The sequence below is a fragment of the Ananas comosus genome, linkage group 3, assembly GCF_001540865.1.
Source record: "Ananas comosus cultivar F153 linkage group 3, ASM154086v1, whole genome shotgun sequence".
NCBI classification, from domain to species: domain Eukaryota; kingdom Viridiplantae; phylum Streptophyta; class Magnoliopsida; order Poales; family Bromeliaceae; genus Ananas; species Ananas comosus.
Window position 1 is genome coordinate 15496357 of NC_033623.1, and position 12840 is coordinate 15509196.

At 37.8% G+C, this 12840-nt stretch overlaps 2 protein-coding genes across 2 annotated transcripts; both read right to left on the reverse strand.

The window, feature by feature from the left end:
- LOC109707955 (polyadenylate-binding protein 2) lies at positions 1520–5838 on the reverse strand (the record flags this gene model as incomplete). The annotated part of the gene is given in 5 exon segments (XM_020229501.1): positions 1520–1888; positions 2752–2879; positions 2959–3150; positions 4189–4259; positions 5733–5838. Coding segments are annotated over 5 exon segments (534 nt in total). The 3' UTR covers positions 1520–1839.
- LOC109707692 (phospho-2-dehydro-3-deoxyheptonate aldolase 1, chloroplastic-like) lies at positions 6705–10830 on the reverse strand. Its single transcript, XM_020229162.1, has 5 exons — positions 10248–10830; positions 9115–9392; positions 8321–8597; positions 7542–7787; positions 6705–7202 (listed from the first exon to the last, which is right to left on the reverse strand). The coding sequence occupies exons 1-5, from the start codon at positions 10707–10709 to the stop codon at positions 6918–6920; spliced, it is 1548 nt and encodes a 515-aa protein (XP_020084751.1). The 5' UTR covers positions 10710–10830; the 3' UTR covers positions 6705–6917.

Below are 12840 nucleotides of genomic sequence, written 5' to 3' on the forward strand. Positions count from 1 at the left end.
TATGAGGTGTGTGTTGGGGCTCACTGCCTTGTTCTTCCCTTTTTTCTGAAGGGGAGGCTAAGGCTTGGCTTCAAACAGTCAAAGATTCAAAAGCATCAATATAAACATCTAGAGACAGATAAACAAATCTTGCATTAAACAACATCCTCTCGTCTATAAACCTATAGTTTGTAGGAATATCTACCCAAGATGCTACAGCAGGCAAGTTGCACAATGGAGGATGCTTAGCCAAAAGGATGGTCTCTAATTTGGAATTTCAGAATCTTCCCAATGCCACTAATGATGGTTTTGAAGAAAGTGGATTGACTTTGTTCCAAAACTTGAGATTATAAAAGTTTGGACTGGATTGATATGCACAACAGTCAGCAAGCTACTGAATGGTACGACTGGTGAAGTTTGATGGATAGATCAAGGGGGGCAGAGATGCTCTTTTCATCTGGACTGAATAGTATTTATCAGATCTCTTGTCTAGTAGTACTTAATGCATATAACTAAATTATCAAGTCACTCTACTTTCCAGAACATAAACATTGACTAGATTTCCTTTAGTACTTAACTGGAGAATTGAAGTGTCCAATAGGTCCTTCATGTAAGAAATCTCCGGTTCTCAAGGATAATCCAACTATGCTCAGACCTATATCTCAGTTTCTTCTTCAACTTCTGTCGTTAGACTCTGATCATCTTGAGATATTTTACCATTTAGTAGAGGCTAGGGCCATACATTAAAGTGTAAAATCTCATTGATCATACTGTGTGTAAGACTTAATTCTCAAACCTTGAAATTCTCTGTACACAAAACTAGATAACCAACTCAAACCTTGAAATTCTCTTTTCATTATGATAGTTCCTACAGTAAATTGCGGTTCATTCATGTAGCAATTGGAAGAAGCTTACCTGCTCCTTTTAATAACGAAAACTAATGCAGAAATTATAGAAGGCAAAATAATTCCAAATAGTAAAAATACTGGTCTCTTTAACTTATACTAGGCAACAGTCAATAATCTTTGTAAGATCTCACCTCCAATCTACTCGTGATTTATCAGATAAAATGCTATTCCTTACCTCTCAAATACATTCTAATATCATTTCTTAGATGCTTTATTCATATAAAAATATGTTTAAAATCCACCATTTTGTTATTTTAACTCTCATTTGCTTTCGAAGTTGGTTTGACATCACTGTTCGTGCTCATTGTTTTTAAAATGGAAAGAAATTAATATGTTTGATTATGCTTCTGCTTTGGAGCTTAATATGTTTGGTTTAACACCCCGGCTTTTTATGGATGACATTATTAGTCCTCGTATGGATGAGAATAAGCATAAGCAAGCCACACATTTCAAAAGATGAAACCAAAAAGATATTTCACACTTACTAAATTTGGAATTACCTTCCATTGGGTTTACCTTCTTCTGGGGAATAGACCAAGGCCGCGTATCATGATGTTTCTTCCTTCCCAATGTAAACTTTCAAACTGTCCACAAACAGCAGAACTCACACTGCATATTTCTGGTCATTAGCATAGTGCCGATCCGTTATAATCAAAAGTATACTAACACTTGACCACTACAACTGATGTGAATTGATGCCATGATGGCTGGTTTGAAAGTTCTGGCCAATAAGCAAGTCGGATGTCAACAACAAATGATTGCTTCATAGATTAGTTAAGAGAAAAGACAAACTGCAAAAAGAATTTATGGCTTCAGCTATTACGTGCAGTAATAGAAGTTCCGTGTTAAATAGATCACTGCAGCAAATACACAACAAATTGAAACTTCAAGCTGATCACCTGCCACCCTACTAAATGTCTTGGAGGGTTGACAGTGAAGTAAAACACATAATTCAATAGTACGGCCTGTAGCGCATGGGCCTCCTAAACCGTGGAGCCTTCCTGTATAAAGTGATGGAGTGTTAGTCATGCCATTTGACAATTTGAAAGAATATAATACAGTGATAGACAATATAGAGATATTTACATATATAGTTTTTCAAAAATGGCCTTAGAAACTTAATTTCTAAATATCTAACACATATACCCCTGTTCCTAAGAAACTGCAAGTTCTACACATGGAAATCTCAGATTTTTGCAGGGTCTTCTATGTAGATAGACGATTTTGCAAGGATATATAAGTAGAACCGAAACAAGATATAGGAAACCTTCAAAAATCAAGTACAATCATAAAAGACAGTATGCAAGTTACTTGAAGATGTTTTCTAAAAGAAATTTATCAACATATTAGAGATGAGTACGCACTTATGAACCTCAAATTCTAGATATGTAAGATGATATACACAATTTAAACAATTTTCCGACATCAGATTTGTAAATCAAATGGATCACGTGAAGAAAGGCAGATGTTCCTGTTCTCTAGATAATCCTTTGGCCCAGAAATTGACTTTAATGGTTTCTGTCTAGATGCACTATAATTAATATAACCTAGCAAAATATTCTGGCAAAAATTGCCAACCAAGTGAATTTAAATTCACTGTCTGAAAGGCGAACTGTCATTAAGTTATACTGAAGGTGAACTTTTACAAGAGATAAGGACATGAAGGTCTCCAATATTAAGAAAATTTCCTAAGAAAATTGGAACTTGTAGTGTTTTATCATTTTGATCATCAGGTAAAAGGCTAAGAGCACACTCTTGACCTGAGTCGCACATCGCCCTCTTTTTTGTAAAAAAAAAAAAAACAAAGCAGAACATGCATTTGACAATAACATTACAGTACAATTTGAAAAATACAAGCTCATACCCATATCCCATAGGTGAATAAAAAGGGGGTGGCATGTAAGGCCGTCGAGATCGAAAAGTCCCATAAGGAGATGGTCGCCGACCCCTGTACTGTTTCATTCCTGGAATGTTGGTTCTTTTAGCACACACCTGCACAGCAACAAAGGCCTATTTAGATCTCTGAGCGCCAACGTACATAAGATCTATGCATCAAATTTCTAAAGAAAACCTTCAACTGACGGCCATGCAGTTCCGATTCGTTTAAAAGGAGAGCATTTTGAACAGCGTCAACTTCAACAAACTCGACATAGGCAAATCCCTTGGGTTGACCAAACTTGTCAGTTAAAATCGTAACACGGTTTACAGTGCCACAGGATTGGAAATGCTGCTGTACTTCCTCCGGGGTGCAAGCGTAGTCAACCTGAAGTATTGCCAAGTCATCAAAACCAGAGATTTGATAATACTATCACAACATTGATATCTATGTTGATGATCTATATTTTGCTGAAATTAAGTCAAAACAACATGATATTTCATGTTAGGAGCACAAATGTAACACTTAAATTAAATATAAGACTAGTACAATTCAAATGTTTCCCATTCACGGCAGACATCCTTTGCTATGTGAATTATACATACAATGAAAGAATACAGCAGGAGAGCTTGTTGCAAAATGTAGATGTTTAAAAAAGCAAACATAAGACATGGACTTTCCGAAAAAGAATTACTGCATAGTCCATGGACAATAGAGATTATCAAATGATTTCACCCAAAACTGCAGCAGTCATCAAATCGTCAATGATGATGACGCACAGATTTTAGATGTTGGTAAACTGCACCGATGGTCCTACACACACTGTAAAGTTTCACTTTTAGTCATCAACCATCATATTTTAGAATCAAATATAAATCTTCAATCTAAGGTGTCTCCGTCATTCTTCTGCCACCAACCACCTCTGCTCATACTACTTTAATTCGCAACTGAAAAATAAATTTCCTTAGCAGATCACAAAAGAATATTGAAGCTTGTGAAGAGAAGCTATAAATTTGAAAAGCTTCATTTTTGTGCTCTTTACATCTAAGGGGCAGACAACTCTCATAAATTGATAATTGTAGTCTCATTGGTAGACTGAATAAGCTAGCGAGTCCAAATTAGATTTCATCTCAAGATTTGATGGTTGTGCTGATATAACTTCAAGACAGTTGCAAAAAGAAGCTAAAAGTAACAGTACAAGCATGTGTTTTCTGTCATTAAGATTTAATATCTGAAGACATTAAAGCACAGAAAAGCTGTCAAAATGTAAAAATCTTTGTAATTGTATAGTGTGCATGCATCCATTCAAGGAAAAGGTTCTAACTTTGAAGAAAAAATTACCATAATACCTATTTTCCTAATCCTAATTTTTTTATAAAAAAATCACTTCAAAGAAAGAGATGATAAAGGACAAGAAAACCTCACATTACCAACATAAATTGAACGTGAATCAACCTCCTCCTTCTCAGCTTGCGTTACAGCAGCACTTGAAGAATCTTGATGCATAATTCAAATCGATGAAATAATATTATACGATGCATAAGTATATATATAAGGAAAGATTCTTCAGTCCAAAATAAGCGCATAGAATAAAATAAAGAAAAGAGAGAAAAATATATCATTAGCATGTACAATGCCAGAGCAAATTAAATATCTTGCCTAATTGGATTCAGGAGATGATTATTCAATTGCAAAAACCTAATAATGTGGAATCAATAAACATACCAAACTAGGGGATTTCAGTTAGCACGCCACAGATTTCTTATTGCATCTAACTTTTTCAACTCATCCCTTTTCCAACCAACCAACTAGTAGGTTCAGCAGCTACACAAGCTTCAAAATCCAAGCTCATAACTTAACAAGGCTCTACCCAAAAGGAGAATAAAATATATTTCTCAGGCTGCTAGAAACTTTTCATAAGATAGCATGACATATCAGCAAAGATGAGAATAAGAGGAAAGGAGTGGAATTTTCAACATAGTTATTTACTGCAATGCAAGAGTAATATAGAGGTTCATAAAATGCTTTGATACTTAAGGTTAGGTTGTCTGATAATTCAGGTTGGACTGGGTTTCCATACCGAACCAAAATAATTTATGCAGTCAATTGGTAATGATTTAGCTATCTGGTCTGTTTTAAGATTTCAGTGTGTGTCTTCAGTTTTCAATTTATCTTTGGAAAATAAAAAAATGAATAACCAAATAAGTCAAATTGATAAAAATTAAAATGTTTTTTTCATGGATTTTATATTCAGGAATCCTCCTAGCTTCGAGTTTGACAATGTTGGAATTCCACAGTTCTTTGGTATAATTCTCTTCTCGTCAACCTAACATTTACATGAGACAACATATGGGCCATAGCGACGTCATTAGCGTGCATGAATCTAGCAGTGAGGATGTACTTAAAATCAAAATAAATTGCACTACGGGCCCTCAACGAATTAGTGCAGTCTCAGTTTAGACCTCAATCTCTCAATTGCTACAATTAGGCCCCCCATCTTTGTTTGCAACCTCACTCCTCTATTTGTTCCTTAAAAACAAAATATATTTACACATAATCACCATTTTAGAGACTTTTGGCTCCCCTAATAATTTTATACGTTGATATCACTTACTGTGCATTGTCATGGATCTTACGGTCCATTTTAAGATTTAAAGGGGTCACATGTTAAAGAACTACAAATCATGCAAAAATTGCTTAGTGCCACATCCTACTCGTCAGGCTTAACAGGGTTTTTTTTCTGATCCCATGTCATTTATACACCCTTCCATCTGAAGAGACAATCTAGTTCTCTAACTTTTGCTGTTTCATGAATAAATATTCAAATCAAGAAAAAGAAGAAACGCCAGTAACTACGGGCACGACCCACATACGAAAAAAATTTGCTCTTTTCATCAAAAACATAGTGAAACCAACCAAAGAAGCGTCCCAGAAACACCACGAACCCTAGAGAAAGAAAAAGAAGATACCTTGACCAGCGGCGGCCATCTCCTTCTCCACCTTCGCCTGCATCTCGCGGAGTGCACCAGCCTCATCCTCGATCTCCTTCAACCGCTTCTTCATGTCCTCGATCTCCTGCACCGAGAATCGTAGCACACGAAACGCTAAAAATCCACAAAAAGAGAGAGAGAGAGAGAGAGAGAGAGAGAGAGAGANGACCGCCGCTTCCGCCCCGCGCGGAATCCGCCGACGGCGGCGGCGGCGGTGCGGAGGTCGTCGGAGCCCGCGGCGGCGGCGGAGGAGGAGGCGCCGAGGTGGAGGTGGTCGTAGTCGGCGTCGTCCATGTCGGCGTCGTCGCCGTCGGCGTAGTACTCGTGCTCCGTGGTGTGGTCTTGGGGATCCATCGGCGGCGCCGTCGCGGGATGATGTTAGGGTTTTCTGGAACTCTTCGGGGCGATGCGAGATCGAAATAGAGAGTGCGGCGAAGGTTACGTCGGTCAAAGAGCGGTGAGAGAGTCTAATCCAGTTCGCATCCGGATCCCGAGCGGTAAATGATTTGGCGACCCATGTGGATAATAAGCAGAAAAAAAAAAAAAAAAAAAAAAAGGTATTTTTGGCACTTAAGGAAGGCAAGTGATATTACCATATTACCCCTTTCATCGTACCAGATCACCTAATAATAAGAGTCTTTTAAATAATAAAAATAAAAAAATTAATAAATTAGCTCTTTTAATCCTCGTTTGAATATTGATCTTGAATCATTTTCAATGAATATTGATCCTCGTTTGAATATTGATCTTGAATATTGATCTCGAATCTTTGTTTGAACAAAAGATGTCCCTAGCTTGCTTTACAAACGACAAGCATTTCACTAACTCTGTGATCTTGTAAGAGACACAAACATTAAATCGATCTATAACAACTTGCTTTATGGTGTCCTCTGATGAACGAAGGTTACAAAGGACACCGACACGACCAGCTCAAGCTAATAATTTTGGAAATATAAGCAAAAAATGTTACTTGGGTAAATGCTAATTCTAGTGAAGGCTCCTCCAAAGTACAGAACAAACCAATCCTGTTCTTGAACATTATCAGCGTGGAAAGCTACGTAAGGAAACAAGATAGTAAGTAAACAAAGAACGTGCGTCGAAACAGTACAAGACCAAAACAGACAAAGCATCACAAAACATTTAAATATGACCATGGTGGCTCTCTCAAAGAACAGCAACTCGAGGTTGTTCACTGGAAATCCACTTAGCCCATGTCCCGTTCCGCTTCTTTCTGAGTCTTTCGGCAATGGCGAAAGCCAATTCTAATGACTGCGAAGCATTAAGCCTGGGATCACAGTGCGTGTGGTATCGGGAGCTCAGATCATCAAATGTGACCGCCTTTGATCCACCGATGCACTCAGTTACATTCTGACCGGTCATCTCGAGATGAACGCCTCCTGGGTAGCTTCCTTCTCGGTCATGAACATCGAAGAAAGCCCGGAGCTCAGACTACAGATACAAGTGTTAATCATAATTATGTCAGACAAATTAATTTTAATCCCTAAAGCCCAAAGGGATTCACACAGATATTCCTGCAATATAATCTAATGACTTGTACACCCTGTAAAATCCAAATTTTCATAAATGCCCCTCAAAAGTGCCAAAAAAACACTTGATTTAGCGTGCATGCAAATGCATGCATGTCTGTGCACGCGCACTAAGTTTTTGGAGGACGTAGAATTCAGATTTTGCATGGATATATTTGCAAATAAACAATGTTGTATGACATACAAATACCTCAAGCCCCAAAGATAATTTAAATTTGTTGAGGTAAAAGTTCGTTCTTACTCTGATTGCATCAAATGCGCGCGTCTTTAAACCACATGGAGCCTTCATGGTGTTCCCATGCATCGGATCGCTAACCCACGTAACTATAAGCCCAGCTTGCCGCACAGCTCTAATCAAATGGGGAAGCTTCACCCGCATGTTCTCAGCACCCATTCTCGTGATAAGTGTTAGCCTTCCGGGCTTATTGTGAGGGTTTAAGATCTCACATAATTTGACAAGCTCAGATGGATCAAGTTTATCACTCACCTTCATAGAATTATTTACGAAAGCCGTGTCAAACAGGTACAAATGATAGCAACTATATACAAGATAATAAAAGCATCATTAAAATGAATGTATAGAAAGTAGCCGGTAGCATAATAATGTCTTTCGATGATCAATAGAAAAAGCTGGCTGCAAAGTAGCCTACCATTATGACAGATATGTCACACCAGAATGAGAAAAGAGTTATACAGTTTACACTGCACATTCTCATATTTAAGACTGATTATCTATCAAACAAAACACCCTCTTGTTTTGAATGATATATAACTCAAACTGGTTGTTGGGGCTGTAACATCTGAAGTGCCCCTCAAAAGCTTTTGACTGCTAAAATCTACCCGAAAGATTCCTGGCTGATTATCATTAGGATAAAACTTTTAATGCCCATGTTCTTTCACACTATTCACTGCCCTTTTGGTGGGCACAAGTTGGTATTGTATATTATGAAGAACAATATTTTAATTGATTTAAGCATTATAGTTTGAAATTATTCAGTTGATTCAGGATATGGACATCACCTTTACGCCTAACGGGTTGGCCACACCACGAAGAAATTCAATATGGGAACCATCCAGTTGTCGAGTCCTCTCACCGACCCAAAGCATGTGAGCTGAACAATCATAATATTGGCCAGAGGTTGAATCTTCCCTTGTCAATGCCTGCTCGTAAGGAAGGTGAAGACACTCATGTGATGTCCAAAAATCAGTCGTCGTCATTATAGGATGGTTAGCCGTCAGACCAGCTGCTACCATAAACCCAATAGCATCATCAACCCTCTGTGCAAGTTCCATATACCTGTTCAATAGCATCTACCCAAAGTTACAAAATTAACTCATCACATTGCAAATCAGCTAATAAGAAAGGAAACAACCTTTGAATTTAACCCACTTTATGGTTTCTGCAATTTTGGGAGAAATTTTTTTTTATGGACTGGAAATCTCTAACCCTTGTTGCAATGAATCTGTACACGATGGACATTTTTGCCTAAGAAAGGATATTTTTTCAAATCAAGAAAAATATACTGATGAGGCAAAAAAACTAACAAACAGTGGATATTCATTGTAAACTTGCGAAAAATAATCCTGTTCACAGATGTCTTTCAGAAATTTCTGATATAACATACATATAATCATTTATCTTCACCGGTGGATCATCTTATTTCTATCCGCTATCAACTTTTGCTGTTATTGTTATTTGAGGCGGAGACCTCACACTTAAGATTGCAAGAGGAATGCTTCCAGCATGATAGACAAACAATTGAATATCTGCAAAAGAATAAAAAAAAAGAAAAATGCTAACGAGGACCAAGCACCTGTCTCCTTGTTCACTATGCTCTACAAAATCAAGATTCCACCGTGTAACTCTCTGGATTGATGCATAGCCACCAGTAGCAAATGCTCTGAGAAGATTGAGAGTAGCTGCTGATTGGCTATATGCCATAAGCAACCTCGTCGGGTCAGGCTGGCGAGCTTTCTCATCGAAAATATCACTATTAATGTTATCGCCCTGATAGCTAGGGAGTGTCACGCCATCTCTACTTTCAGATGAACTGGACCGGGGTTTAGCGAATTGGCCGGCCATCCTTCCAACCTAATGCAGATGGTCAAAGTTTACAGAACGATTTAGCTATAAGATCAAGTAGATTAAAATAATACTTCATTGCTGAAGATATAACAGCCTCATACTGCAAATGAAGAATCATGCAAAATAAAAAGGAGATTGCCATTCTATGACTCATTAAATCATAACACAAGGAGTAAACATAACATTCCAAGCTTCACTATTCCATTCAAACAGCTTAAAATACACATAAAAGAAGCACGTGCTCTATTTGCCCAATGTCAGCGGAAGCAGCTGATCACAGCAACGGTCTGCAAGACAGACTAGGCATGTCAAAGAGAAACTAATCAAAAATGGAATTATGTCACACATGAAGAAGCTAATAGACTACTTGCCTTTCATCTAAAAAGCAGGCAATCTGATGCACAAAGTCCCTGTTTCTTCAACGAGCACAGTGAAGTTTTCATAAGATGTAATACGGATATGAATCGATACAATCCAATTGTTTTACAAGTAGACATGAGATGTAAATATAGGTGGGATTGTTTTGAGAACACAAAAAATGATAATTTTAGACAGTGGCAAAGCGTGCACTGAAGCAATACCGTTTTTTTTTTTTCATTTCTTTCTTCACAAACAGTAACCATAAGGAAATAGTTTGTAAACACCATCACTAATAAAAATAGAAAGTATGCCGCTCTTTAATTCTTTTAACCTGAGAACATAGTAGGGAAAAGCAAACGAAAGGACAAATTACGCCAATTCGGCCCTAAAAATATCAGGACAAATGCAAATAATGAAAAATATTGTTAACATCTAAGCTAAAGAATCCAAATCATAAACTATGTCACCAAGAAATCACGACCATAAAAGGGAAAAAGCGACCTTGATGATGGGCATCTGTCCTCCGAAGGTAAGAACGACTCCCATCTGCAGCAAAACCCTGAAAGTGTCTCTAATGTTGTTCGCATTGAACTCCTTGAAGCTCTCGGCGCAGTCTCCGCCCTGAAGCAAGAAGGCCCTTCCCATGGCGGCCTCCGCAAGCTTCTCTTCCAACTTCCTCGCCTCCCCCGCGAAAACAAGGGGCGGGTACGTTTCCAGGGTCCGAAGCACTGATTGGAGCTCCTCCTGGTTAGGATAGGTCGGGATCTGGAGCACCCTCTTCGATTTCCAGCTATCCAGCGCCCAATTCGCCGAAGGAGAGGATGAGCTAGCCATTGACGCGACGCGATTCTTAGGGAGAGGTAGGGTTTTCGAAGAGGTGGCGGGTTTCGGGGAGAGGGAGGCGGCGGCGGCGGCGGCGGCGGCGTTGAGGTGGCTGCCGAGGGAGGACGAGAGACTCGCCATGGTTGGACGGGATTGGAGAATCAGGGTTAGGGTTAGGGTTTCGGCGTTTTCGTCGACGACGAGAGCCTAGGGGTCTCTGCAGCGCCCCGGGGGTTTCAAATGGACGGAGCTGCGGGGAGATGACGATGGGTAACGGTTTTGTGGGGCGCGTGGCTGGGAAGGGGCGGGATCCCGTCACCGCCCACTGAGGAGGTGAGATTTAGAGACCGTTGGATTTTGTCCACGTGGATGTTTGGTTGGGGGACCCACAGAAATAGATAATTTTCGCAAGAGAGAATGTTACCCGGGTTGACCGGGTAGATATTCGGTGAAATTTCGAAAAGGTCCTGTGCTTTGGTAAGTTAACGAAGTATGATACTTTATCATTATAATGTGGTTTAGAAGTATTATATTGCAAATGCATCGTTTTCTTTTTCTTTTTTTTTTGAGAAATAGATAGCACGCTCCTCGCTTTATTTATTTTATTTTGAAATAAAATTATCTGAAAATGTGAATCAACTAGGATTCGAACTTGAGACTCGCATACCAACCACCAAACACTTTACCACTTCCTCTAGAAACGGTCAGTAATTATATCGTTTTCTTACATCAAAAGATAATTAAATGCTACAACTTTAATTGGAACTACAGAATTGTAATTTGTTAGTAGTAGTGCCATATAAATTTCTTGAAGTTTCATATGATTTTTTTGTTTTTTCGTGCAGAGCTGTTACCATGGATAATTTCTTCAAATGATAGTCGTTTGAGGTGTTAGTTATAACGACTTGAATTGTGATGTTTTCGTCCAATAATTCAAAATTATCAAATATTTGGGATTGAAAAAGCTCAACATAATTTCGAGTAATTAGTAAACAATGACCAACCACAACCCAATAAGACCCAATATAGGTTGCCCAAATTGTCATATTAATACCTCATGCACAAACCATACATAAATCTCCGTTCTAATAAAATTGTATATACGAAGGCTCCCAACACTAATGGGAATTTTATAATAAAAACTCTGTTAATATTATTTTTTTGAAGACATTTGTGCATGTCTTTAGTTGTTTTGATATGACTATCTTAATTAATTAGCTTTTTTTTTTTTCTCATGAATTCTGCGAATTTGAACAAGTTATATGGAACGAAAAGTTCATGGTGTTTAACGCGTGATTTTCTATCTATTCTACTAAGAAGGAGAAGGGTTGCAGTAATTTAGTATTACCTTTCATGGTGTTTGAACGAAGAGTTCATGGTGTTTGAACAAGTTATATGGAACGAAGAGTTCATGGTGTTTAATGCGTGATTTTCTATCTATTCTACTAAGAAGGAGAAGGGTTGCAGTGATTTAGTATTACCTTTCATTTTATCAGGTCTTGCTTCCAATCTAAAAGGCTCCCCTTTTTCTATTCAGTAAGGTCACATAATCTTTCTTATGAGAAAAAGGTAGCACATTATTTATTTTATTTATATGAAAAATAAATTCAATTATAGGAGTTGAGACAACTCGGCCTGAAAAAAGTTAAAAGCAACAATATATATATATAAAAAAAAGTTCACATAGAGCTGTAAAATTTAGTCCCTCTCTTTTTGGTCTCGAAGATCTGAAGATTGATTTTTGAAAATCACATTATTTATTCCCGCCATATGAATTTTGTGCATTATTATTTCATTGAAGTAGCAGCAAGAAGATCTATTCACACTGACCGTTCCTAGAGCAAGTGACAAAGAACTTGATGGTTGATATCCAAAGTCCCAAGTTCAAATCCTAGTTGATTCACATTTCCGGCTAAATTTATTTTTAAATAAAATAAACTAAACGGATAACATGTTATCTATCTCTTAAAAAAAAAAAAAAATCAATTCACAATATTTTTATTACAATATTGATTAGCACATGAAAGTGACCTTGTTGATAAATCAATGCCATGACCACTGCAATGATTACTAAATATTTAATTTCCATAATCATAGTAAACTATGACTTCAATGTGCGCGCGCGCGCGTGCGTAATATTGAATTATCCCAAAATTGTTTCATCCTTACTTTACACTTTCCTTCATTCCATCCTCCCCCCCCTCTCTCCCAATGTATATATATATATATCGGGTCTCAAAATCTGCACATAGTAGAAATTTTTGTTTTGATT